The sequence below is a fragment of the Pseudophryne corroboree genome, chromosome 12 (assembly GCF_028390025.1).
Source record: "Pseudophryne corroboree isolate aPseCor3 chromosome 12, aPseCor3.hap2, whole genome shotgun sequence".
Taxonomy (NCBI): Eukaryota; Metazoa; Chordata; class Amphibia; order Anura; family Myobatrachidae; genus Pseudophryne; species Pseudophryne corroboree.
The window spans coordinates 80864282-80891795 of record NC_086455.1 but is presented as its reverse complement, the minus strand read 5'-3'; the positions used below and the strand labels follow the sequence as shown (position 1 = coordinate 80891795).

Here is a 27514-nt window from a genome sequence, read left to right as displayed (position 1 = left end):
GCAGCCAGAGTAGTAATAGAGTTGATCACAGGCCAGGGGCTGCCTCCCAGCTGGAAAGCAGGCCAGCCCCCCTGCTACTTACAAACAGTAGCGGATCTTGCCACGGGCAAGCAGTACTTTTGCCCGGGGCGCCGCCTTCCGGAGGGCGCGGCACCATGGCAAGATCCGCCACTGTGCCCCCCGCAGTGCCCGCCGCTGGTCCCCCGCTTTGAAGGGAACCAGACGCTAAGCGTCTAGTTTCCCTTCATGGAGAGGACTGTGCTGTGCGGTGCGCGATGACGTCATTGCGCACCGCACAGCAAAGGTCCTCTCCATGAAGGGAAATTAGACGCTAAGCGTCTAGTTTCTCTTCATGGAGAGGACCTTTGCTGTGCGGTGCGCAATGACGTCATCGCGCACCGCACAGTATAGTGGCACAGACACTAGGGGTCATAATTGACCTCTAGTGTCTATGCTGTACTATGGGAGAGACGTAATGACGTCTCTCCCATAGATCCGAGGACAGACACAACCATCCGAGGACAGGAGAAGAGCGGCGCCGGCGGAGGAGGAGGTCTGGAATCAGGAGCGGGGATTGTAAGTATACTTTTATTTTTTGTAATTTTTTTTCCAGCTGCGCTACAGGGGGCACAAATGGGGGCGTAACTGACCACGCCCCCATATGAAACCACGCCCCTATTTTTGCCCGGGGCGCCACAAGGGCAAGATCCGGCCCTGCTTACAAAGTTCTGATGCCTGGAGCAGGTGTTGGGGATCAGCAGCTGAGTAGACAGGCAGCCATCCAGTCTGCATTCGTCTACCATTCACATACCTCCCAACATGACCCTCTCCAGGAGGGACAGTGGGACACAATGCTCTGCTCCTGGACTTTTATCTTAATATTGATTGCCGGCACCTGTGTTGAACAGGTTAATGGATAAGAAAGGTGTTTCAGCACAGGTGATGGTGATCCTAAATTAAGAGAGAAGTCCAGGAGCAGAGCATTCTGTCCCTCCTGGAGAGGGTCATGGTGGGAGGTATGCATTCGTTCCGTTTCCGTGGTAGGTCGGGCTAGTCCCGCTGGGTACCGCCCTCTATGCAAATAACCCAGCCACAGCCAGTGCTGTGAAAGGCCGTTGGTCTGGATATGTGTGATGCCCGGCCTCTCACTGCGCTGGCTGCGGCTGGGTTATTTGCATAGTGGGCGGCATCCAGTACCTTCACAGCAGCGGCTCCAGCCTGGACAGCCTGCTGCAGCAGTTGTTACGAGAGATGAATAAGCCTTGTGTTGGGGAAAGGGGGGTAGCACGGCCACCACGGGGAGGACGATGCTCAGCCCACCGGCATACCAATCTACCACTGGCGACCGCCCTCCTAATATAATCCAGCCCTTCTGTCCGTCATATAAAGCACGGCAAAATATGTGTGTGCTATATAAATAGGTTTAATGCAGTTTATCAAACTCTGCCATTTCAGTCCAGGTTTTAAGGATACTTACAAAGGGAGAGAGAGAGAGAGCTCTGGTGTGGCCGCACTCTTGATTAGATCAAGGAAAATTCCTAGGATATATAGAAGAAATGGTGTTAAAAAAAACATCTGTTTATTATTCAAAGTTAAAAATAAATATAGTTACCCACATATATGATCCAAAAAATGAATACGAAAAGAAATAGTTATGAAAAAATGTTAAAATGTTCTGGTCTGTTAATCACAGGGAGTGATTAGAAGGGTGGGAGACACTTGATTGTCTGACATCTGTTTCTCCTGACCAGTACAGAAATTCTGTATTAGTGGGACCGAAAGGAAGTCAAAATTGTCTTTTCTGTATTTATGAGAGACCATTTAATGGGTCAATACTATACCCTTTGCTGGTTAAACATCTGTCCCTATGTACACGTATGGAATAATTAACAATTGAATATTTAATTAATTAATATCTTCATGGCCTGGTACTGAATTGATAGTCAACAAACGAAAGATATGAAGGAAGAAACAATGGTGATGCTGCTGTTGGTATCACTTTTCTCATAGAGAAAAATAATTCATGCTCTACAACACCGGGTATTCTCAGGAGGTCTCCTCCCCCGATACTAACCCAGCCCAACGCTGTTTGGCTTCCAAGATCGGACGAGATCGGCATTGGCAGCGTGGTATGATAGTAGAGGAGAATATGTGATTATTATACCAATGACAGTGCACCAATATAGGAAATTTGAAGAAACAAAGTTATGCCAGAAAAGAAAAGTATAACATGTGGATCTACTTTCCACGTTAGACACGGCTCAGCGGACACCACTCTTGTGGTGCCGTGTGCCCTGAATCATGAATGAGAGTCCACGGAAAAATAGTAAAAGTCCGAAAAAGAATTTTACCAAAGAGTATATAATTTTTAAACCATTAGGCCAATCCTAAATAATATGTAGATCATACGTGATCATATCCAGAGACACGAAGTATAACCGTCACTTTAAAGAAACCACTCTCACGAGCAGGGCCCTCAACCCTCATGGGCTTATCCTTCTCTTACTTAAGCATCCTCGACGGCACCTAATCCCACGGTTTCTGCCATCGTGATACTTATGTCAGTCAGTCGTGATACTTATCTGCTGATGCAGCTATGTTTATTTATCCTGTACTTGTACTATATTGTCTTCAACGGGAGGCACTCGATATCCCGGCGCTCTGCATACTGGCGCCGGGATACCGACAGCTATTCTCCCTCTTGCGGTGTCCACGACACCCCTGGAAGGAGAATAAATAGCATGCGCGCCACCGTGCCCGCAACGGGGCTCTTTTGCACTCGCCCCGCTGCCGCCATTCCGGCAAGGGGGATCCCGGTGCCGGTATGCTGGGCGCCGGAATCCCGAGTGCCTGTATATCATAGTCTTCATCTGTAAGTCACTATTGTCCTGTTTTTATTTTTCATTTATGTACTCTGTAATTGGGCGCTGCGGATTCCTTGTGGCGCAATATAAAGGATAATAATAATGGTTGAGGAGGAAAGTGGTAGTTTGGTAAAGTTGCAAATGGCGGTGTGTTATTAATACTTTCCCTGTTCTTTATGACACAATTTGTAAATCATGTTAAAATGACTGTAATGAGTTGTGTCTTAGTAAATTTGTTTCATCTGATGACTCGGTTACCGAATATTAATTTCAAACCAGGACTGCACAGATAGTAGAGGGTAGGATAAGCCACAGTAAATGGGATAGGATGTGACAGTGGCTCTGATAACAATAGCAGTCAGCATTTGGCTTTAATTGGCAGAAGTATAATTCTCCACTCTCTCCTTCCTATCTCCCCTGTGACTGCCCAGCTGCTGCAGTGCATTGCTCGGCTCCCAGCCTGATGGCTCACATTATACACCTCCCGTGAGGCGGTGAGAGTGCTGCTGCTGCTGCAGCCGATGTGGATGTGATAAGAAGCAGACAGGAGTTTGGGGTCATGCAGTCAGACCAGCTGCATCATCATCATCCCAGGCATTGCTCTGCCTCCTCCTGATCCCGGGCTGCCTGTCTCTCTACTATGAATACTCCTCACCACTGCAGGCTGCACGGCTAGCCGGGTTTTGCCAGCACCATGGCCACAGACAGTAAGTACTCGGTGATGGGTGTAGCCAGGGGGAACGGAAGATGGTGCAGTCATTTTGTTTACATTCCCGCAGGTACCAGCCCCTTCTGGCAGATCTGCAATGATGTGCTATGCAGGGAAGGCTAGTATGGGAGGGAGGAATCTACTACAGTGTGTGCGATTATATACGTGCTGTGGTTCAGCTGCAATGTGCATCTTTGTGCCCATGAATAGTGATGTGTGTGTATCTATCTCCAGGAGGATTATTAGCTGGTCGCTTATTGATTACACAGTAGATATTGTGTCAGTATGTAATTGTGTTGTCTCTCGTAGTAACAAACTTATTGCGTGATGCATTAGGGCTGTATTGGTTGGTGCTATATATATAATGCAATGTGATGCTTAAAGTTACATGGATGCTTCTAGTTATATAATTCTCTCAGTGGCTCTTACTGCTTCCATCATTGTAACCTGGACTCATTAGATGCCTGAGAACAACACAGTGATACACCCCTCTCACATCGCAAATGCCGGCTCCTTACCAGGTGGGACCCGGCATTTGACCCTAACAACTGTCTCCCTGATCAAGCAATATGCCGGGTCGGGTTGCCATAGCGCTGGGGGCAGAGCCGGCATCGGAGCTCCTCTCCGCGCCGCCTCTCCCTATGTAGTGAACGGGTCCCGGGTCGTTTTGACTGGCAACCCGTTCACACTGCACCTGACCTGGTAGTCCAGCTGGGAATAAAGGCCAGTACTCACTGGCCAATGCGAGAGCACAGCGCGGTGTGTGCAGGGGGAGACGGGGGGCCGCTCACTTCACCCAGCGGGTGAAGTGAGCGACACGCTAGATTGGCCCGCATGCAGGCCAATCTAGCAGCAGATTGCTAAGATTTTAAGCAGCGATCGCTCCGTGAGTACCCCCCCTTAACACTGCTTTATTATAACACTGCTTTATTCCCAGGTTGAATTACCAGGTCAGGCAACCCAGGAATTCGCCATGGGCTTTTTCACTCCGCACAGCGACCCGTGTTGACCCTCCAATATACCGAGTCGATACTGGGTTATTTGTGCAGTGTCAAAGGGGTATTAGTAATGGCTGGATCTATTAGCAGATGACCCTTCCATCAGGAATTTTCCAGGACAGTGGGGCAGATGTATTAACCTGGAGAAGTGATAAACCAGTGATAAGTGAAAGGTGATACACACCAGCCAATCAGCTCCAATATGCAAATGAGAGTTAGTAGCTGACTGGCTGGTGCGTTTATCACCTTGCACTTATCATTGGTTTATCACTTCCTTATGCCTTCTCCAGGTTAATACATCTGCCCCAGTCTTTGTTAACATTACACTATAGGGTGTGGATTGACCACTATTGGCCGACACATGAAATATGTCAACACAGTCATTAGGTTGACATGGATAAGGTTGACTTTGAAAAATGTTGACATGGGGTTTTTATTTTATTTTTATTTTTAAAGTGTGTAGTTTTCTTTGTAAAGTGACGGGGAACCCCAATTAGTGCACTGTGTCCCCTCGCATGGCTTGCTTCCCTCGCCATGCTTTGGGCAAGGTGCCCCGCTGCGCTCAGCACGGGTTACTATTCCCAATCGTAGTCCACATCGTAAAGTATGAAAAAGTTCTAAAAATTAAAAGAAGTTGAAAAACTCATGTTGACCTTTCATGTGTCAATCTTTGCCATGTCGGCCTAGTGACCATGTCGACCTAATGAGTCTCGACCTAAGTGTTGTCGTCCTAAAGACCCGATATATGCAAATAAGTTTCATTGTGCGATGTAGAAGGTTGGTAACAATAATATTGGTCCTTGAATATTGTTTAACTTCAAATTCGGGTAAATGGGAAAGTTTGTCATTTTCCATCAGCTGCTGCGCTGTCATTAAAGGTCAGTACACTTATTCCCTGGACAGCCCCTTCTGGGGTGAACGGAATGATTTCTCATACGCTTCAGCACAACAACATACCTCCCCACATGACCCTCTTCAGGAGGGACAGAATGCTCTGCTCCTGGACTTTTCTCTTAATGTATGATTGCCGGCACCTGTTTTAAACAGGTTACTGAATAAGAAAGGTGTTTTACCACAGGTGATGGCAATCATACATTAAGAGGGACGTCCAGAAGCAGAGCATTCTGTCCCTCCTGGAGAGGGTAATGTTGGGAGGTATGCAACAAGGACGGTACTCTTGGTGTGGGAGCATACGATTCCTGGTACTTGGAATTGGCAAGTACTTTGTGATATCTATAGATGAGGGCTTGTGGTGCCTTCTGTACTGTACATCAGGGCCGGCTCCAGGCCTACTAGCACCCTGAGAGAGAGAATTTCAAAGCGCCCCCCCCCCCATGCAGAAGGCACTCGCGCTCCTGGGTAAGTGGGCGTGGCCTTGCAACTTCTTATTATCAAACTATAAATATATATATTTTCACACCCCCTCTACACACACAATTAGCAGCCTTACACATAACAGTAGTGTTCCTTCCACATAATGTCTCCAGTATAGTGCCAGATACACATAATGACCCCAGTAGGGCAGTGCCAGATACACGTGATAAGCCCCCCCAGCAGTGTCATATACATGTGGTATGCCCCCCAGCAGTGCCAGATACACATGATATGCCCCCCAGCAGTGCCAGATACACATGATATGCCCCCCAGCAGTGCCAGATACACGTGATATGCCCCCCAGCAGTGCCAGATACACATGATATGCCCCCACAGTGTCAGATACACATGATATGCCCCCACAGTGTCAGATACACATGATATGCTCCACAGCGCCAGATACACATGATATGCCCCCCAGCAGTGCCAGATACACGTGATATGCCCCCCAGCAGTGCCAGATACACATGATATGCCCCCACAGTGTCAGATACACATGATATGCTCCACAGCGCCAGATACAGATGATATGCCCCCACAGTGTCAGATACACATGATATGCTCCACAGCGCCAGATACACATGATATGCCCCCACAGTGTCAGATACACATGATATGCTCCACAGCGCCAGATACACATGATATGCCCCCACAGTATAAAAAAAAACAAAAAACCTCAGACTTGATTTGGACACTACAAAAATGTTGGAAGGGTGAGGATGGGGTGACAATGCTAGACATTTTGGCGCCCTGTGGCAGAAAGGGAATTTGTGCTCTCACCCACCCATATAAGTAACAAGGGACAGTGCGCGCCAATGGCTCTCCACAAAAAAGTAGGGGTGTGGCTTTGTGGGGAAGGGGCATGGCCAAATAGTACCAATTCACATTACACCACACAGTAATGCCGCTTATATACATTGCACCAGCTAGAACCTCCTATACACACTGAGCCAGGTAGAGCCCGTTCTACACATTGCACCAAGGTATATCATGTTCTAAACATTGCACTGGGTAGAGCACATTATACATATTGCACCAGGTAGATCCACCTATACACATTGTGCCAGGTAGAGCACGTTATACACATTGCACCAGGTAGAACCCCCTATACACATTGCACCAGGTAGAGCACGTTATACACATTGCAACAGGTAGAGCACGTTATACACTTTGCGCCAGGTAGAGCACTTAGCAAGTATATGATTAAAAAAGAGGACAATTAATTATTCTAAACACATTATTAAATAATACATTTTATATATGTAATGGGTTTATGGTGCTGCTATGATAGGAGCCACAGACTGGATTTAAACACTACAAAAGTGTTGCGGGAGGAGGGAGGGGGGCGAGAGGTTGACAATTCTGCTGGGCAGTTATCATACCAGAGGTATGCGTTCAGGATCCCGTCTGTCAGGATCCTCAATATCGTAATACCGACACCGGAATCCCACCAGCTGCCAGAATACCGACGCTGACATTCCGACAACGATATCCCGTCAGGACCCTTAAGGTAAGTATGCACTGCCGCCAAAGGTTTAGCATGCGAGAGGGGGGTTAGGTTTAAGCACACTCAGGGGGAGTTACGGTATGGGGTGGGGGAGGTTAGGGTTAGGCTGCAGTGAGGGGGGTTAGGATTAGGCACTAAGGGGGGAGGGTTAGGTTTAAGCTGCGGGAAAGGGGGGTTTAGGTTTAGGCACTACTGTGGGGAGGTTAGGGTTAGGCTGCGGAGTGGGAGGGTTAGGGGAGGGAAGTTAGAGTACCCTCTGCACCCTTGTCGGCATTGCTGTAATCAGGATACCGACGTCTGCATCCCGACCGCCGATTTTTCGGAAACCCGGTACAGCCGCTGGGATTCGAGTCATGCTGTCTGTAATTTATGTGCTGAGTGATCAACTTCAGTGACACTCACTGTGCTGGCTACCAAATCCCAGTGCCTGTACCGAGTGTCCTGTATGCTGCAGAGACCAGCAGCATTGTCACCCTCTCGCCCCCAGCAGCATTGTCGCCCTCTCGCCCCCCCACCCCGTGCAACAGTTTTGTAGTGTTATCCAACCTATTTGCCGGCGCCATAGGCCCCCATCTCCGCCTTCCCACCATCGGTTGTCACCAATATCAGCAGCCCCCCTGCCAGCCACCACCGGAAGTCCAGCCACCCGCTCCTAGGTGCCTCACCCTTTCCCACAACACTTATGCTGTCACCGACGCTCACCTCCCGCCCGCAGCACAGTGTAGCGCAGAGCCATCTTCACTCTGCCCAGCCCCCGTGAAGCCGCTGCATGTGATCAGGAGGGGGGTGCACCGCCAGAGGACTGCCAAGGCTCCACCTCCTCTTTTTACATCTAGGAAGCTTCAAGACAACTGCTAGGGAGCTGTGGGACGGACGCTGCTGCTGGGTCCAGGCTCCAATATGGCGGCGAGAATAGCGGCGCCCAATAAGTGTGCCGTCCTGTTCGACTGCTCTATTGGAACGTGCCTGGAGCCAGCCCTGCCCAGCACGTGCCCAGAGGAGAGAGGAAGGAGGGAACCAGAGGTACCTGACATGGAGAGCTGCTCTTCATGCCGTCGGCACCGCTGTCACAGATACAGCAACGTGTAGAGAGGAAGCGGGAGGGACTAACACCATCACTCATTACAGGTCCTGGGTCCCAATATCTGCACCAAACCACAACCCAGCCACTGCATAAGCCCGCAGGCCACCATCCCCATCAGAGTGTCCTGGCAGTGTGATGTCACATGCTGCATGCCAGCTCCTCAAGAGGAGACTGGGTGCTGCAGGGACAGGGAAGGTGCTGGAGACTGGGAGGCTTGGACTTGGAGGTGGCTGTGTGTGAGAAGACTGAGCGCTGCAGGGACAGGAGACTGTGTGACTGTAAATGAGGCTGAGCCGGAGACTCAGGGGCAGATTTATTAAGCCTAGTGAAGTGATAAAGTGGAAGGTGATAACGCACCAACCAATCAGCTCCTAACTTCCATGTTACAGGCTGGGTTTGAAAAATGACAGTTAGGAGCTGACTGGCTGATGCGTTATCACCTTCCACTTTATCACTTCACCAGGCTTAATAAATCTGCCCCTCAGTTAGGAGTGGGGCGGCCGGGTGACATCAGCACACCAGGTAACGGCTGCTTGACTCTCTTTCCCCCTGCCAGTGCCAGTGCTCTTAGGGCTGTAACACACTGGCCGGTTTCTCCCGGATGGCAAAAAGCCGGACAAACTTTGTCTGGCTTTTTGCCATCCGGGAGAAACCGGCAGAGTCTCGCACACAGGACGGCTTTGAGCCGTGTGTGATGCTGTGCGCATGCGCAGCATCAGACACGGCTTCAGAAAAAACCGTTGTGTGTGTGTGAAAGCTCCCCTTCACACACACGGTTCACTGGCTGCAAAGACGGCCCGGCGGCCGCCCGGCCGCCGGACCTTCCAGTGGTGAGACCCGGCTGCAACCCGGCAGCCGGGCCGGGGCCGTGCAGTGTGAAGGGACCCTAGCCCTCACACTGTTAACTACAATGCCGGCACGGGAAAAAGCCGGCCGGCTTTTTCCCGGCCGGCAAATGCCGGGTAGTGTGTTTTAGCCCTTAGTCTCCGGGAAGGAAAGCAGCCCGGGGTAGAGCCGGGAGAGGGGGACGCAGCTGATTGGCCGGCGCGGGTCATGTGGCGCTGTGGTATCTATGGCTGCGGCTGTGCGCTTGGGTGTCCGCTGCAGTACTGTAGTCGGGATGGAGGGAGCTGGTCAGGCAGAGGAGCACAGTGCCGTGCAGATGGGCTGAAAATCAATGCGCCCATTATGGGTGGCGCCCCGCGCGGCCGCACAAGTCTAACGTGCCTGGAGCCGGCCCTGCTGTACATTAATATATTGAAGGGCTTTTGAGGTTTGCCTCATATACCTAACTTGAATTATTAACAAAGGTAGGTGTGTGTGCGTGTATTTATGTAGATAGCCGAGTGACGTGGATTAAAGCCTAGTGTGTATTTTCATATAAAAATACACAATCACACACAGTAAAACTGTAAGGGTTGTGTCTGTACATAGCATTTTTATTATTTTGTTTTAGAACTACTAGGTACTGCTTTCTGAACTAGGGGCCTAATTCAGATCTGTTCGTTCGCTAGCTATTTTTTGCAGCACTGCAAACAGATAGACGCCGCTTATAGGCGAGTATATTTTAGCTTTGCAAGTGTGCGAACGCGTGTGCAGCTGCCCTATACAAAAACAGCTTGTGCAGTTTCTGAGTAGCTATGACCTTACTCAGCCGCTGCGATCACTTCAGCCTATTCGAGCCCGGAAATTGACATCAGACACCCGCCCTGCAAATGCTTGGACACGCCTGCGTTTTTCCAACCACTCCAAGAAAACGGTCAGTTGCCACCGTCAAACGCCCACTTCCTGTCAATCTTCTTGCGAACGGCTGTGCAAATGGTTTCTTCGCTAGAACCAGTGCACAACAACGATCCGCTTTGTAACCGTACGGCGCGCCTGCGCATTGCAGTGCATACACATGTGCAGTAGTTACCTGATTGCTGCGCAGCGAAAAACGCTAGCGTGCGAACAGATCTGAATTAGGCCTTATGTAGACAAAAAAAAATGGTTTCAGAATTTTTGTTCATGCATCACGCAAACGGGATACGGTCATTAGGTCGACCACACTTAGGTCGGCAGTCATTAGGTTGACCACTATTGGTCGACATGGTCATTAGGTCGACATGAGTTTTTCACTATTCCCCCCCCATTTTTTGAACTTTTTCATACTTTACGATCCATGTGGACTACGATTTGGAATAGTAACCTGTGCAGAGTGCATCGGTAGCACCTTGCTCGAAGCATGGCGAGCGAACACGGTGCACTAATTGGAGTTCCCCGTCACTTTACAAAGAAAATTACACACAAAAAAGTTTTTAAAAGACTCATGTCGACCTAATGACCATGTCGACCTAGTGACCATGTCGACCAATAGTGGTCGACCTGTTGACCCATACCCATGCAAACACTACTGGATGAATTTGGATCATACACATGTATATGACTAGCAGGGAGACAGATTTGTTCTCTGTATGGAAAACATATATGGGATGTTCAAGTATTTAAATGGCTCCACCTAGTGCAATGTTCTATGTGCGGTAAACCCTGTGTGCATTCCCTATAAACACAGAAGAGATAACACTATAAAAATGCACACAGAAGTACCCATAATGTGTGACTATATTGACCAAGCTGCAGTTCCAACTGATCTTTGTTTACAACACACACGAGACACAACACATTAACAGTACAGGCATACATCGCCTCCTCTCTAGAGACGGGATAAAACATTCTGTTGTAACACTAATATTGTTCAAAGGCGCAAATCGCCACTGAAATTCTAGCGACAAATCAGTTATAAGACTAAATTTATCTAGATCAGTGGTTCTCTCAACGTCTCCTGACAGACCATGAACAGATTTTGTTTTGCAGATGTCTTTAATCATGCACAAGTGAGTTAGTCTAATTTGCTTGGTCAGTAATTAACGTACGTGCTTCCACAGACAGAAATCGTCAAAACATGACCTGTTGGGGATACTTCGGGTTGGAGTTGAGAACCACTTATCCAAACAATAGCTCATTTATTATTATGATTATGATGATTATTATTATTTTCTCTATCGTCCTAAGTGGATGCTGGGGTTCCTGAAAGGACCATGGGGAATAGCGGCTCCGCAGGAGACAGGGCACAAAAAAGTAAAGCTTTACTAGGTCAGGTGGTGTGCACTGGCTCCTCCCCCTATGACCCTCCTCCAGACTCCAGTTAGATTTTGTGCCCGAACGAGAAGGGTGCAATCTAGGTGGCTCTCCTAAAGAGCTGCTTAGAGAAAGTTTAGTTTAGGTTTTTTTCTTTACAGTGAGTCCTGCTGGCAACAGGATCACTGCAACGTGGGACTTAGGGGGAAAGTAGTAAACTCACCTGCATGCAGAGTGGATTTGCTGCTTGGCTACTGGACACCATTAGCTCCAGAGGGATCGAACACAGGCCCAGCCGTGGAGTCCGGTCCCGGAGCCGCGCCGCCGACCCCCTTGCAGATGCTGAAGCGTGAAGAGGTCCGGAAACCGGCGGCTGAAGACTCCTCAGTCTTCATAAGGTAGCGCACAGCACTGCAGCTGTGCGCCATTTTCCTCTCAGCACACTTCACTGGGCAGTCACTGAGGGTGCAGAGCGCTGGGGGGGGGCGCTCTGAGAGGCAAATATAAACCTTATACAAGGCTAAAAATACCTCACATATAGCCCATAGGGGCTATATGGAGATATTTAACCCCTGCCTGACTGGAAAAATAGCGGGAGAAGAACCCGCCGAAAAAGGGGCGGGGCCTATCTCCTCAGCACACGGCGCCATTTTCTGTCACAGCTCCGCTGGTCAGAACGGCTCCCAGGTCTCTCCCCTGCACTGCACTACAGAAACAGGGTAAAACAGAGAGGGGGGGCACATTAATGGCTATATATATATATATTAAAGCAGCTATAAGGGAGCACTTAATATAAGGATATCCCTTGTATATATAGCGCTTTGTGGTGTGTGCTGGCAGACTCTCCCTCTGTCTCCCCAAAAGGGCTAGTGGGTCCTGTCTTCATTAGAGCATTCCCTGTGAGTTTGCGGTGTGTGTCGGTACGTGGTGTCGACATGTATGAGGACGATATTGGTGTGGAGGCGGAGCAATTGCCAAATATGCAGATGTCACCCCCCAGGGGGTCGACACCAGAATGGATGCCTTTATTTGTGGAATTACGTGATGGTTTATCTTCCCTTAAACAGTCAGTTGAGGACATGAGGCGGCCGGACAATCAATTAATGCCTGTCCAGGCGCCTCAAACACCGTCAGGGGCTGTAAAACGCCCTTTGCCTCAGTCGGTCGACACAGACCCAGACACGGGCACTGATTCCAGTGACGACGGTAGAAATTCAAACGTATTTTCCAGTAGGGCCACACGTTATATGATTTTGGCAATGAAGGAGACGTTACATTTAGCTGATACTACAGATACCGTAAAACAGGGTATTATGTATGGTGTGAAAAAACTACAAACAGTTTTTCCTGAATCAGAAGAATTAAATGACGTGTGTGATGAAGCGTGGGTTGCTCCTGATAAAAAGTTGATAATTTCAAAAAAGTTATTGGCATTATACCCTTTCCCGCCAGAGGTTAGGGCGCGCTGGGAAACACCCCCTAAGGTGGACAAGGCGCTCACACGCTTATCCAAACAAGTGGCGTTACCCTCTCCTGAGACGGCCGCACTTAAGGATCCATCAGATAGAAAGATGGAAGTTATTCAAAAGAATATATACACACATGCAGGTGTTATACTACGACCAGCTATAGCAACTGCCTGGATGTGCAGTGCTGGAGTAGTTTGGTCAGAATCCCTGATTGAAAATATTGATACCCTAGATAGGGACAATGTTTTACTGTCGTTAGAACAAATAAAGGATGCATTTATCTATATGCGTGATGCACAGAGGGATATTTGCACACTGGCATCTCGGGTGAGTGCTATGTCCATTTCAGCCAGAAGAGCCTTATGGACACGACAGTGGACAGGCGATGCGGATTCAAAACGTCACATGGAGGTTTTGCCGTATAAAGGGGAGGAGTTATTTGGAGTTGGTCTATCAGACTTGGTGGCCACGGCTACTGCCGGGAAATCCACTTTTTTACCTCAAGTCACTCCCCAACAGAGAAAGGCACCGACCTTTCAACCGCAGCCTTTTCGCTCCTACAAAAATAAGAGAGCAAAGGGCTTGTCGTACCTGCCACGAGGCAGAGGAAGAGGGAAGAGACACCAACAGGCAGCTCCTTCCCAGGAACAGAAGCCCTCCCCGGCTCCTGCAAAAACCTCAGCATGACGCTGGGGCCTCTCAAGCGGACTCGGGGACAGTGGGGGGCCGTCTCAAAAATTACAGCGCGCAGTGGGCTCACTCGCAGGTAGACCCCTGGATCCTGCAGATAATATCTCAGGGGTACAGGTTGGAATTAGAGACGGATCCTCCTCATCGTTTCCTGAAGTCTGCCTTACCAACCGTCTCTTCCGAAAGGGAGAGGGTGTTGGAAGCCATTCACAAGCTGTACGCTCAGCAGGTGATAGTCAAAGTACCCCTATTACAACAAGGAAAGGGGTATTATTCCACTCTATTTGTGGTACCGAAGCCGGATGGCTCGGTAAGGCCTATTCTAAATCTGAAGTCCTTGAACCTCTACATAAAAAAGTTCAAGTTCAAGATGGAGTCACTCAGAGCAGTGATAGCGAACCTGGAAGAAGGGGACTTTATGGTATCCTTGGACATCAAGGATGCGTATCTACACGTTCCGATTTACCCCGCACACCAGGGGTACCTCAGGTTCATTGTTCAAAACTGTCACTATCAGTTTCAGACGCTGCCGTTCGGATTGTCCACGGCGCCTCGGGTCTTTACCAAGGTAATGGCCGAGATGATGATTCTTCTTCGAAGAAAAGGCGTATTAGTTATCCCATACTTGGACGATCTCCTAATAAGGGCAAGGTCCAGAGAACAGCTGGAGACAGCTTTAGCACTATCTCAAGAGGTGCTAAGACAACACGGGTGGATTCTGAATATTCCAAAATCCCATTTAATCCCGACAACTCGTCTGCTGTTCCTAGGAATGATTCTGGACACGGTTCAGAAAAAGGTTTTCCTTCCAGAGGAAAAAGCCAAGGAGTTATCCGATCTGGTCAGGAACCTCCTAAAACCAGGAAAAGTGTCAGTACATCAATGCACAAGAGTCCTGGGAAAAATGGTGGCTTCTTACGAAGCAATTCCATTCGGCAGATTCCATGCAAGAATATTCCAAAGGGATCTGTTGGACAAATGGTCAGGGTCGCATCTGCAGATGCACCTGCGAATAACCCTGTCACCAAAGACAAGGGTGTCACTTCTGTGGTGGTTGCAGAAGGCTCACCTATTAGAAGGCCGCAGATTCGGCATTCAGGATTGGATCCTGGTGACCACGGACGCCAGCCTGAGAGGCTGGGGAGCAGTCACACAAGGAAGAAACTTCCAGGGAGTATGGACGAGTCTGGAAAAGTCTCTTCACATAAACATTCTGGAACTAAGAGCAATCTACAATGCTCTAAGCCAGGCGGAACTTCTCCTGCAAAGAAAGCCGGTGTTGATTCAGTCGGACAACATCACGGCGGTCGCCCATGTAAACAGGCAGGGCGGCACAAGAAGCAGGAGTGCAATGGCAGAAGCTGCCAAGATTCTTCGCTGGGCGGAGAATCACGTGATAGCACTGTCAGCAGTGTTCATCCCGGGCGTGGACAACTGGGAAGCAGACTTCCTCAGCAGACACGATCTTCATCCGGGAGAGTGGGGTCTACATCCAGAAGTCTTCAACATGTTAATAGACCGTTGGGAAAGACCAATTGTAGACATGATGGCGTCTCGCCTCAACAAGAAACTGGACAAATATTGCGCCAGGTCAAGAGATCCACAGGCAATAGCTGTGGACGCACTGGTAACTCCTTGGGTGTACCAGTCAGTGTATGTGTTTCCTCCTCTGCCGCTCATACCAAAGGTATTGAAGATCATACGGCAAAGAAGAGTAAGAACAATACTAGTGGTTCCGGATTGGCCGAGAAGGACTTGGTATCCGGAACTTCAAGAGATGCTCACGGACGAACCGTGGCCTCTACCTCTGAGAAGGGACCTGCTACAGCAGGGTCCCTGTCTTTTTCAAGACTTACCGCGGCTGCGTTTGACGGCATGGCGGTTGAACGCCAGATCCTAAAAGGGAAAGGCATTCCAGAAGAAGTCATTCCTACCTTGATTAAGGCACGGAAGGAAGTCACCGTGAAACATTATCACCGCATTTGGCGAAAATATGTAGCGTGGTGCGAGGATCGGAGGGTTCCGACGGAGGAATTCCAACTGGGTCGTTTCCTACATTTCCTGCAATCAGGATTATCTATGGGTCTCAAATTGGGATCCATTAAGGTTCAAATTTCGGCCCTGTCAATATTCTTCCAAAAAGAATTGGCCTCTGTCCCTGAGGTCCAGACTTTTGTCAAGGGAGTACTGCATATACAGCCTCCTGTGGTGCCTCCGGTGGCACCGTGGGATCTAAATGTAGTTTTAGATTTCCTCAAATCCCATTGGTTTGAACCATTGAAAAAGGTGGATTTGAAATATCTCACATTGAAAGTGACTATGTTACTAGCCCTGGCCTCTGCCAGGAGAGTATCTGAATTGGCGGCTTTATCTTATAAAAGTCCTTATCTAATCTTCCATTCGGATAGGGCAGAACTGCGGACTCGTCCGCATTTTCTCCCTAAAGTGGTATCAGCATTTCATCTGAACCAACCTATTGTGGTGCCTGCGGCCACTAGCGACTTGGAGGACTCCAAGTTGTTGGACGTTGTCAGAGCCTTAAAAATATACATTGCAAGGACGGCTGGAGTCAGAAAATCTGACTCGCTGTTTATATTGTATGCACCCAACAAGTTGGGCGCACCTGCTTCTAAGCAGTCGATTGCTCGTTGGATTTGTAACACAATTCAACTTGCACATTCTGTGGCAGGCCTGCCACAGCCTAAAACTGTAAAAGCCCACTCCACAAGGAAGGTGGGCTCATCTTGGGCGGCTGCCCGAGGGGTCTCGGCATTACAACTCTGCCGAGCAGCTACGTGGTCGGGGGAGAACACGTTTGTAAAATTTTACAAATTTGATACCCTGGCAAAGGAGGACCTGGAGTTCTCTCATTCGGTGCTGCAGAGTCATCCGCACTCTCCCGCCCGTTTGGGAGCTTTGGTATAATCCCCATGGTCCTTTCAGGAACCCCAGCATCCACTTAGGACGATAGAGAAAATAAGAATTTACTTACCGATAATTCTATTTCTCGGAGTCCGTAGTGGATGCTGGGCGCCCATCCCAAGTGCGGATTATCTGCAATACTTGTACATAGTTATTGTTAACTAATTCGGGTTATTGTTAAGGAGCCATCTTTAAGAGGCCCTTTCTGTTGTCATACTGTTAACTGGGTTTAGATCACAAGTTGTACGGTGTGATTGGTGTGGCTGGTATGAGTCTTACCCGGGATTCAAAATGCCTCCCTTATTGTGTATGCTCGTCCGGGCACAGTACCTAACTGGAGTCTGGAGGAGGGTCATAGGGGGAGGAGCCAGTGCACACCACCTGACCTAGTAAAGCTTTACTTTTTTGTGCCCTGTCTCCTGCGGAGCCGCTATTCCCCATGGTCCTTTCAGGAACCCCAGCATCCACTACGGACTCCGAGAAATAGAATTATCGGTAAGTAAATTCTTATTATCATCATCATTGTTTACGTTCAAGGCTTCACAAAGTTTCCTCAGCACTGTTCATGAAATATCCATAGTAAAAATGTTGACCCGTCATAAGTACAATATGGAATGACTTGTAGACCAGTCAACCCGCAAATGTCGACATGGATACTGTGGGCATGGTGACAGTGATCATGTCGACATCATCATGTCTGTTTGATGAATGCCCGTTCATCATGTCAACATGAACTGTCAACTAACCATCCTTGGTGGTCTAGTGGTCTCTTATGTCCTCCTGGCAGCAGCTCTAACGTCTTCTTCTGGGTCCCAGAAATCATGTGAGGATCAGTTCCAGCGCAGACATCCGACAATCTGTGTTCTGGTGAGTATCTGTCCCCCTATCCCTAACACCCAAACCTCCCCCTAGTGCCTAACCACCGGCATCCTCAGAATTTCGACATTTCAGATGTAGGCATTGTAAGGATGTCAACCTGGTGTCTGTCGACAATTGGAACTATGTCAACATTCTGATGTTGGCATTGCAGTGTGGACATTATGGGTGGAATTCAAATGTTTGAAAAGTCGGTTGGGTGTCTGTGTTTTCCTGTCTATTAGATAGACACCCAAATGACTTTTCAAACATATGAATCTCCCCCATTGAACGTCAACATGGTTACTGTTGACTATTTGACCGGATACAACACGCATCAATGAAATGACAGACCAGATAGGACAAAGGTGAGAGTAGGACAACTCACTGGGTGAGATGTACTAAGCTTTGAAGGGCGGGATGCACCAAGTTCTAACGCAGCAGTAATAGCACTGTTACCGGTTTGATCTAATTTCCCCATGTGTTCTATTCATCCTCTTTCTCCCGTCGCTATCATCTGTTTTCGCAGTTACCACATCACATGATCTCTTCATCACGTTACTTGTCCCCATAGGCAGCCTACTGGTCCAGTGCTGGAACCGTAGAAGAGAGATCAGGCGTCCCACAAACGACAATACACATGACGGCCTCCAAAGGCTTGCGTATGCGCAGGAGTGTCTAGGGAGGACTCGGTAACCATATCGCGGAGCAGTGAGTGGCCACAACAATGCAGCGGTCGCTCTACTGTCCATACCGGTGCTGACAGAACCAGTAATAATTAGCTCTAGTCCGCAAAAAACCTGAATAGTGGGCCTAATTCAGTAATTATAGCAAATTTGCTATCCTTTTCCTAGCATGCTGGGGGCCACCCATCGCTGGGCAACACTCAGCATGCTGACCGCCACCTTCCCACCCCCCCTTTCAACAAGCAGAAATTGTGATCATATTGCAATTTCTGCTTGATAGCAGAAAAAGAAGACTGCCCCTGCCAGCGCAGCTTAGCCGTGACCACGTCCCTGACACCCCCCCCCCCCCCCCCCCCCCGTTCGTCTGCCTCCACCCCCCGTTTGCGTGTCACCGCCCCTGCAACACTCCGGCTCCTCCCTGGGAACGGAGCGTTGCCTGCCCCCCCTGCCCCGCGACCGCCTCTGCCTGATTGACAGGCAGAGGCGATCGCATTTTCAGCGCCCCCCCCCCCCCTCTACAGAAAGTGCATGCGCAGGACGTACTCTGCCCATGCGCCTGCGGGCCGATCGTATAAATTCTGGTTCAAGTGCGAGTTGTGATCCAACCTGAATTAGCCCCAGTACCCGAAAAAAAAAAAAAAAAAAAGTTAGATGCGATGGATAGTACATCCCGCCTGAAGAGTGATAAAGTGGAGAGAGATAAAGTACCAGCTAATCAGCTCCTATGATTTTTCAAACACAGCCTGTGGCATGGCAGTAAGGAGCTAAATGGCTGGTACTTTATCTCTCTCCAAGGCTTAGTACATGTCTCTTGTAGGGCAAGTGGTGGTAAGAGTGTGTACACAGCGGCTTATCGATGAATGATATATCAGTAGCGGATCAGTGGTTGTTTAAATAAAGCAGGTCACACGTATATCAGGTCAGCCCTGCAGCACATCTGATGCCAATATGTTATCCATGTATATCAGTGCATCTGACTGTGTATACGGCCTGGTGCGCACTAGGTCTGTGGCAGCAGCTGTCATTGAAAATGACGTAACAAGTGGGCAGTCATACTCGGATGAATGCTGCCAGTCATATCGGGTGGCAGATTGGTAAGTGTGTATGTACAAGATCGTGTGCCGACACCTTGCCAGTTGTTACGTCAGACAGGTGTGTACCCAGCCTGAGTTGCAGGGAGTGGAGTCAGTTTGGCAGTTGCTGCATACAACGTAATGGTGAGCATACAGTATCAGGGTCACCGATTGGAATTGGAGACAACAGACAAGGAGCACAGGCATTGCCGGATTGGGATCAGTACTAAATGCCGCCGGCCGGAATCCCGGCGGTCGAAATACCGACGCCGGAATCCCGACCACACAATCCCGACAGGGGTGGCGAGCGGAACGCAGCCCCTTGCGGGCTCGCTTCGCTCGCCACGCTGCGGGCACGGTGCCTCGCTACGCTCGGCACACTATTATATTCTCCCTCTATGGGTGTCGTGGACACCCACGGAGGGTGAATATGTCGGGATTGTGGCGGTCGGGATTCCGGCGTCGGTATTTCGACCGCCGGGATTCCGGCCGGCGGCATCTTGACTGCATCCCGCCGGATTATACCCTGTGGGGGCTCCTAGGCAGTCAAACTCTTGGGGCTCCCTTGCAAATTATCTCCCAATACATTTTTCATTTTACCAACAAACAGTCTATGATCTGAAAACTGTAATGTGAATCTGATGTCTATGGTTTATAGAGTCTTTAATGTAAAGTTTTTGTTTCTTTGCGTTGATTCATTGTTTCTTAAAAGTAAGAAAGCTTGATTGTAATTTTCTATCAAGATCAAGTCAATATTTTGATCCATTGTCACGGGGACCATAGGCCTGTGCTTACTCAGCCCATACCTCCAAACTGTCCCAATTTTCGCGGGACAGTCCCGTGTTTTTGGTACTGTCCCGCTGTCCCACCCGCGGGCCGCAGTGTCCTGCGGTGAGGTGGGGTGAGGGGGGGGCAGTTGGAAGGCTCCTGCACTCGCTGCGCAGCGGGAAATAGACGCTGTGCTCTTGCGCACATCTTCTATTCAGTGGGGACAGGAGGAGAGGGGGCATGCCAGCAGCTTAAAGAGCGCTGGGCATGCCCCCTCAGTGATGAAAACAGGGGCGTGGCTCGCGAACGCTGGCCCTCCCATGAAGCCACACCCTTTTCCACAGGCCACACCCCTTTTTGGCATATTTGGTAATCCGGCTCTGAGTACAGGTGACATGGACAGTGCTAAGCTAAGAGGGGGGTGGGGTGGGGTGGGGGGGGGGCAAGAGAAAAGAGGGCCCTGCCCATGAGCGCTTACATCCTAAAGGGAAGGGGGTGGGGGGGTGGGAAGGGGGTAATTGGAGGTGAACTAGGAAGAAAGGGTCTAATTCAGACCTGATAGCAGCAGCAACATATTTCTCTAATGGGCGAAACCATGTGCAGTGCAGGTGGGGCAGATGTAAAATGTGCAGAAAGAGTTAGATTTGGGTGGGATGTGTTCAAACTGAAATCTAAATTGCAGTGTAAAAATAAAGTAGGCAGTATTTACCCTGCACAGAAACAATATAACCCACCCAAATCTAACTCTCTCTGCACATGTTATATCTGGCCCACCTGCAGTGCACATGGTTTTACCAACTAGAGAAAGATTTTGCTTTTTCGATTAGGTCTGAATTAGGCCCAAAGACAGGCAAAGGGAGGAGAGGTAAGTGGAGATTGGAAGGATGGCTGGTAGGCTGTACTGAAAAGTTGAGTTTTGAGTGCACATTTAGAAATTCTGGCAGGGGATTGAGATGTCTGTCTCTTGCTTTATTCCTTTTGTGCCATGGATGTAGCTATACTGGATGCAGGGTGTAATGTGCTCTCAGACCTCGCCCACACCTCTCTATGTGCCATGTTCTCTGTGATCTGTGCATGCGTAGTAGACTCTGACACAGTGTCAGCGTCTGATTGGCAACCGCACTGGCGAAAGGGAGGGGGGCCTGTGCGGAGACTGTACACGTGACGGGACCCCAGCTTTCTTAAACTTACCCCTGTCAGCATGGTATTAAAATAGCCTGGACAGTTTCTTCTGCTTTTTATTTAAAAATACATATTTTTAAATATATGTGACTGTGACAGTCTAAACTGCAGACACTGCAGCAAGGGGAATATGTAAAACTATATTTCCAAGGTACAATACTGTGAGCTGTAAAACATCTTGGAGTAAATATACCCTTTATTAAAAACGGAATGTCCTCTCACACTGGCAGGATCACTACGGTCTTATGAAGAACCATGCACTTCATCAGAACACACCCCTGACAGTTCCGGTAATGGCCACCTCTCCAGACACACCCCAGAGAAGTGTGACTCAATACACTGCTTAATGTCATGTGGATGAGCCGCAGCAGCCATTCAATGGGGATTATCAACACGTTAAACTCTGCAGGATATTCATGTGGGGCATCCAGTCTTTGGAAGTAGGTTTGGACAATCAGAATAGGTGATATTGGAATTAGAATGTCACAGACCGGCACCTGCATTGTAAACTCTTTGGGCCTGATTCAGAGTCACACACAATCCATATGTTCTTGTAGATGAGCGACTATTGTAACTTCGCATATGTGAAACTTTCTGAAAACCCTACAGTGTACACACAAAGGCAGTGATGCCGAGAGGGGGGGAGGGTAAAATGTACCCAGGCATGATGGAGGGTCCTGGGCCCGCTCTCCCTTACCTGGCAGCAGCAGCTGTAGCTCTTCTCCTCAGCCCAGCACACACTGGTGCTTAAAATACCTTTTTTTTTTTCCCAGTATTTTTTTCTAAGGGTGCATGACCACACCTCCTGTGATTAGGCCATGCCCCCTGAAAAGTACCTGGGCCCAGCCAGGCTCTCAACTGCCCTGCTCAAAGGTGCTGTTGCAATCGATTCTGATGATATGAGAAAGGTGATGGACATTCCTGGGCGGTGATGGGCGCTAAAAGTGGGCGTCTCAGTCCTTGTGCATTCAGCTGTCAGATGTACACAACGAAGGTGTTTGTAGGTCATTTGCATATACACGGACAACGGCCAATGGGGGGTCATTCCGACCCGATCGCTCGCTGCAGTTTATCGCATCGATCGGGTCGGAATTGCGCATGTGCCGGCACCGCAGTGTGCCGGCGCATGCAGCCGTCGTTTAGTAGCGTTCGCCTCTGCCTGATTGACAGGCAGAGGCGGTCGCAGGGCGGGAGGGGGCTGGATGGTGGCGTTAAGCCGCCGTTTAGGGGGGCGCGGTCCGGCCAACATAGGCGTGGCCGGACCGCTGGGGGGGCGGGCTGCTGCGGCTGCGTGACGTGTCACGCAGCCGCTGCGGCTAGTGGCAGCGACGATCAACTCCCGGCCAGCCGCAGGAGCTGCGCTGGCCGGGAGTTACTCCACAAATACAAAGGCATTGCCGCTGTGCAATGCTTTTGTATTTGTGCGGGGGGGAAGGGGGGGCGGACTGACATGCGGGGCGGACTAGCCCTGTGCTGGGCGTCCCCCCGCATGTCAGGGAAGATGATCGTAGCTGTGCTAAATTTAGCACAGCTACGATCAACTCGGAATGACCCCCTGTAGACGCTGGTGCTTGCCGTTCAGAATCTATTCTGACTGTACGTCACATCCCGTTTTCGGGGGAAAATATCTTGCTTAAAATCACAGTGGCCAATCAGATACTTGCTTTCATTGTTTAGCCTACTTTAGAGAAATACTGTGAAAGCAAATTGCTTTGGATTTAAAGCAAATGTGCACATATGATCAATATTAGCAAACATTAGTGTCTTCTAAATTATTAAAATTGCAATGTATTAATACTTTAGTGTTTTACCCACAGCTATTTTCTGATTTTATATTCGTAAATTTCAATATGTGAAGATGAAGAACATATTTTAATTTCTCAAAATAATTTGCCTCTGTGCCTGCGGTTGCGGTATATAGGACACTGCACTCTGGGACATGTTACACGGCTTGATGAACTGGGCACGTGACAGGTTTGTGATGTGCAGAGAGGTTATGCAATGAAATGAATGAGTTGTGAGCAGTATGTCCTAGTTACAAATACAAACCCTTACAAGGTCTGCAGCTGCTTATCTCTGCGTCCTCATAAACCATATTGTCTGCATGTGTCATGTGAACAGACCTTTATTATTGCAGAACACGTTTTATACATGCGTGTAGTGTAACTTGCTAATAACTGTGACTATAAAGTCACCTATATTCTCAGTTCTTTGCTGTGAGTTCTCGGGGTCTGGTTTCTACACACCAGTATTAGAGCAAGAAAGGCATCATACTGTAGCATTAGTACTAATATTATTTTATGGTGTGTTTGGTTTAGATTACCTTTTTGTTATCACTCTCCTGCATGTCCCAGTTTTGATGGAGATTGTTATACAACGGGTGTGGATTTAAAGATGAACAGTATATACATGTACAGTCAATGTCGACAGGGTCAAAAGGTAGACAGTTAAATGGTCAACATGGACTTGGGTCAACAGAGTCGAATGATTGACCTACAAATGGTCAACACAGAAAAGGTTGACTTTTTGTTATTTTAACCCTGATCCTAACCCTCACCCTAGTGCAAACCCTAAACCGTACCCTCCAGTAGCCTAAACCTCCCCCTCAAGTGCTGAACCCTATCCCTGAAAATTATGAAAAATCAGGAAAAATACGTTGACCATTTGTATGTCGACCTTTTGAACCTATCAACCTCAACCTAAGTCCACATTAACCATTTAACTGTCAAACTTTTTACCCTGCCGACCTATTGACTGTCAACCATCTGGTGTTGGCATTTTGACTATTACTGTCTGTCTTCCATCCATATGCCTTATAAAGCATCCAGCAATAGCACAACAGAGTATGTCAGGAGATGGTTTGTGGTCCTCCTTCCGTATTATTATATTGGTGAGGAGACTACATGTGATTGGCATGAGTGAGGAGGGGAATGGAGACTCTGACTGAAAGTCCGGTAGTCCGGGCCCCCTAGCAGCACAGAACAATAAACTTTGTGTAGTGTACATTTGGCTCCCAACTGTCAAACTTAATTGTACCTCAAAAAGGTACAGCCATTTGTCAGAAGTGGGTGTTTCTGGGCATAGTTTGCATGGTTCAGGATGGGTTTGTGCATATTGGATAGAGGGCTTATTTTGTAGGGATTTCATATTCCTCAATGTTGGGAGTAGTAGATTTAATAAAGCTTCTAAAAATGAAAAATGTTGGTGTTGCCTATTGCAGATTCTGTCTATCATTATCCAGGATGCAAAAGAGAAAGGATACCTAGAATCGGATTAGTTGCTATGAGCAACAGCACTACTTTTCGTTTTTAGAAACTTTGGTAATTGCACCCCATGGGGCTCGATTCAATTCAACACAATATCAATAGTGCCAGGAAGGAGGTCCCGGAGCTATTCAATTGTCCCATTCACGCCCTGCGCTTAGTTGGAAAATGACGGTTACTGCGCCTTCAACAGTGCTTAGTCGTGATAACCAGAATTCTCTGACTTGTGACTGCCGCAATGCTCTTTGTGCCGGGTTAAAAGCAGAAAACAGCATTGCGGCAGACACAAATCAGAGAATGCTGGTCTCCTCCAGAGAGGTGTGAGCAGGAATCCTCTAGTCAGTCTTAACAGCGCGGTCAGTTGAATAGCTGTGGGACCTCTTTCCCAGCTTTATTCATATCACGCTGAATTGAATAGCGCTCTCAATTAGTGTATGTGTGTAAGTTTAGGAGATCATGGTGTTTCATTGAGATCTGTTTAAATAGGTATTCCATATGCAGGTGAGATTAATTTTTGTAACTGTCCCCTGCAATTTCCTCTAATAAATATTTTTTGTGCAAGATTCCATGTGTGCTTTAGCTATGTAATTATATATTCAGGCAGGGATATGTATTTTCATTACCCTGAGATACAATGCCTTGCTAAATTATTCATCACCCTTTGCATTTTCATGTTTTGTTGCCTCACAACCTGGAATTAAAACTAATTGTTTGAAGGTTTGCATCATTTCATTCACAGAACATGGCTACATCTTTGAAGATTTTTTTTATTTTATTGTGAAGCAAACAACAAACAGGACAAAATAACAGAAGACTTCAGCGTGCATAACTATTCACCCCCCTAAAGTCAGTACTTTGTAGAGCCACCTTTTGTGGCAATTACAGCTGCAAGTCACTTTTGCCACTGGGATTTTTGCCCATTCCGCAAGGCAAGACTGCTCCAGCTCCTTCATGTTGGATGGTTTCCGCTTGTGAACAGCAATCTTCAAGTCTGACCATAGATTCTCAATTGGGTTGAGATCTGGGCTTTGACTAGACCATTCCAACACATTTAAATGTTCCCCCTTAAACCACTCGAGTGTTGCTTTAGCAGTATGCTTTGGGTCAGTATGCTGCTGGAAGGTAAACCTCCGTCCCAGTCTCAAATCACAGGCAGACTGAAACAGGTTTTGCTCAAGAATATCCCTGTATTTAGCACCATCCATCTTTCCCTCAACTTTAAACAGTTTCCCAGTCCCTGCTGCTGAAAACATCCCCACACCATGATGCTGCCACCACCATGTTTCACTATGAGGATGGTGTTCTTTGGGTGATGGGATGTGTTGGGTTTGCGCCAGACATAGCATTTTCCTTGGTGGCCGAAAAGTTTAATTTTAGTCTCATCTGACCAGAGCACCTTCCTCCATACATTTAGGGAGTTGTCCACATGGCTTTTGTCAAACTCAAAACGTGCCTTCTCATTTTTAACACTAAGTAATGGCTTTTTTCTGGCCAATCTTCCATAAAGCCCAGCTCTATGGAGTGTACGGCTTATTGTGGTCACATGCGCAGATACACCAGTCTCTGCTGTGAACTCTGCAGCTCCTTCAGGGTTACCTTTGGTCTCTGTGCTGCCTCTCTGATTAATGCCCTCCTTGCCCGGTCTGTGAGTTTTGGTGGCCGGCCCTCTCTTGGCAGGTTTGTTGTGGTACCATGTTCTTTCCATTTGAAGATGATGGATTTGATGGTGCTCCGGGGGATCATCAAAGATTTGGATATTTTTGCATAACCCAATCCTGACTTTTACGTCTCAACAACTTTGTCCCTGACTTTTTTGGAGACCGCCTTGGTCTTCATGGTGTGATGCCTCTTGCTTAGTGGTGTTGCAGCCTCTAGGGCCTTTCAGAAAAGGTGTGTTTATACTGACAGATCATGTGACACTTAGATTGCACACAGGAGGACTTCATTTCACTAATTATGTGACTTCTGAAGGTAGTTGGTTGCACCAGATTTTTTGAGGGGCTTCATAGCAATGGAGGTAAATACATATGCACATGCCAATTTTCAAATTCGCCAAGTTAGACTATTTTGTGCAGATCCATCACATAAAATTCAGATTAAAAAAAATTAAATAATTACAGGTTGTAATGTGGGGTGAATACTTTAGCAAGGCACTGAGTAAGGCAGCTCTGCTGTATTTTCTTCACTAGATACAAATGTGCCCAGAGCGCAGTTTGTGTTTCATGACTCATCCCCATATCAGTGAATGTTAAATCATCTAGATCAGGGGTAGCCAACCAGACAGAGGCAAAGAGTCAGAAAAGATCTGTAGTCAAGTAAGTCACAAAGCCACACCCCATTTTTGTGTGCACACCTTTCGGTATGACGTTTGTAGCGGTGCGGGAGGGAGGCTGGGTGTAAGTAATATCACTTACTATTAGGTGGACGGCAGCCATGGGCACACTGAACGCGGCGGCATTTCAAATGAAGCGCCAGCCGCCAGCCAACCAGAGCTGGCAGACCGGCAGCCAATCAGGGAAGCGTCCGCAGCAGTCGCTCCTGATTGGCTGCCGCTGCGGCGGCAGCTTCCCTGATTGGCTGGCGGCCGGCGCCACATTTGAAGTGCCACCGCGTTCAGCGTTTGTCTATGGCTGCCGCCCGCCTAATAGTAAGTAGTATTACTTACACACCCACCCTCCCGCGCATGCGCAGTGTAATCCCGTGAATCCCGGGATTGGATGTTCCAATCCCGGGATTCAAATCCCGGCATTTTTAGGCCCAAATCCCGGGATCCCGCCGATCCCGGGATTGGCCTCCCTAGTTGCCAGTTACTGCTTTATTTATTATTGGCATCTGATAATAATGTTACCTGACAGCAGCCACTTTCCCACCAACTGTTATTCCGCTACCATCTACCTGGAAGTGTGCTAGTCATTACATTTTGATCTCATTTAAGAAAATAGTTTTTTTCCCC

General features: G+C 48.3%; 1 protein-coding gene and 1 pseudogene across 1 annotated transcript in view; one reads left to right on the top strand and one right to left on the bottom strand.

Annotated features, from left to right (window-relative positions):
- Nucleotides 1-2025: 2025 nt before the first annotated feature.
- On the bottom strand, nt 2026-2143 carry LOC134981784 (5S ribosomal RNA; annotated as a pseudogene).
- A 1104-nt stretch (nt 2144-3247) lies between these two features.
- SYT16 (synaptotagmin 16) overlaps nt 3248-27514 on the top strand; it is a 399083-nt gene continuing 374816 nt past the window's right edge. Inside the window, exon 1 of the mRNA XM_063947698.1 lies at nt 3248-3571. Coding sequence (XP_063803768.1) covers nt 3559-3571 — 13 coding nt within the window. The 5' untranslated portion in view covers nt 3248-3558. The remainder of the gene's footprint in view (nt 3572-27514) is intronic.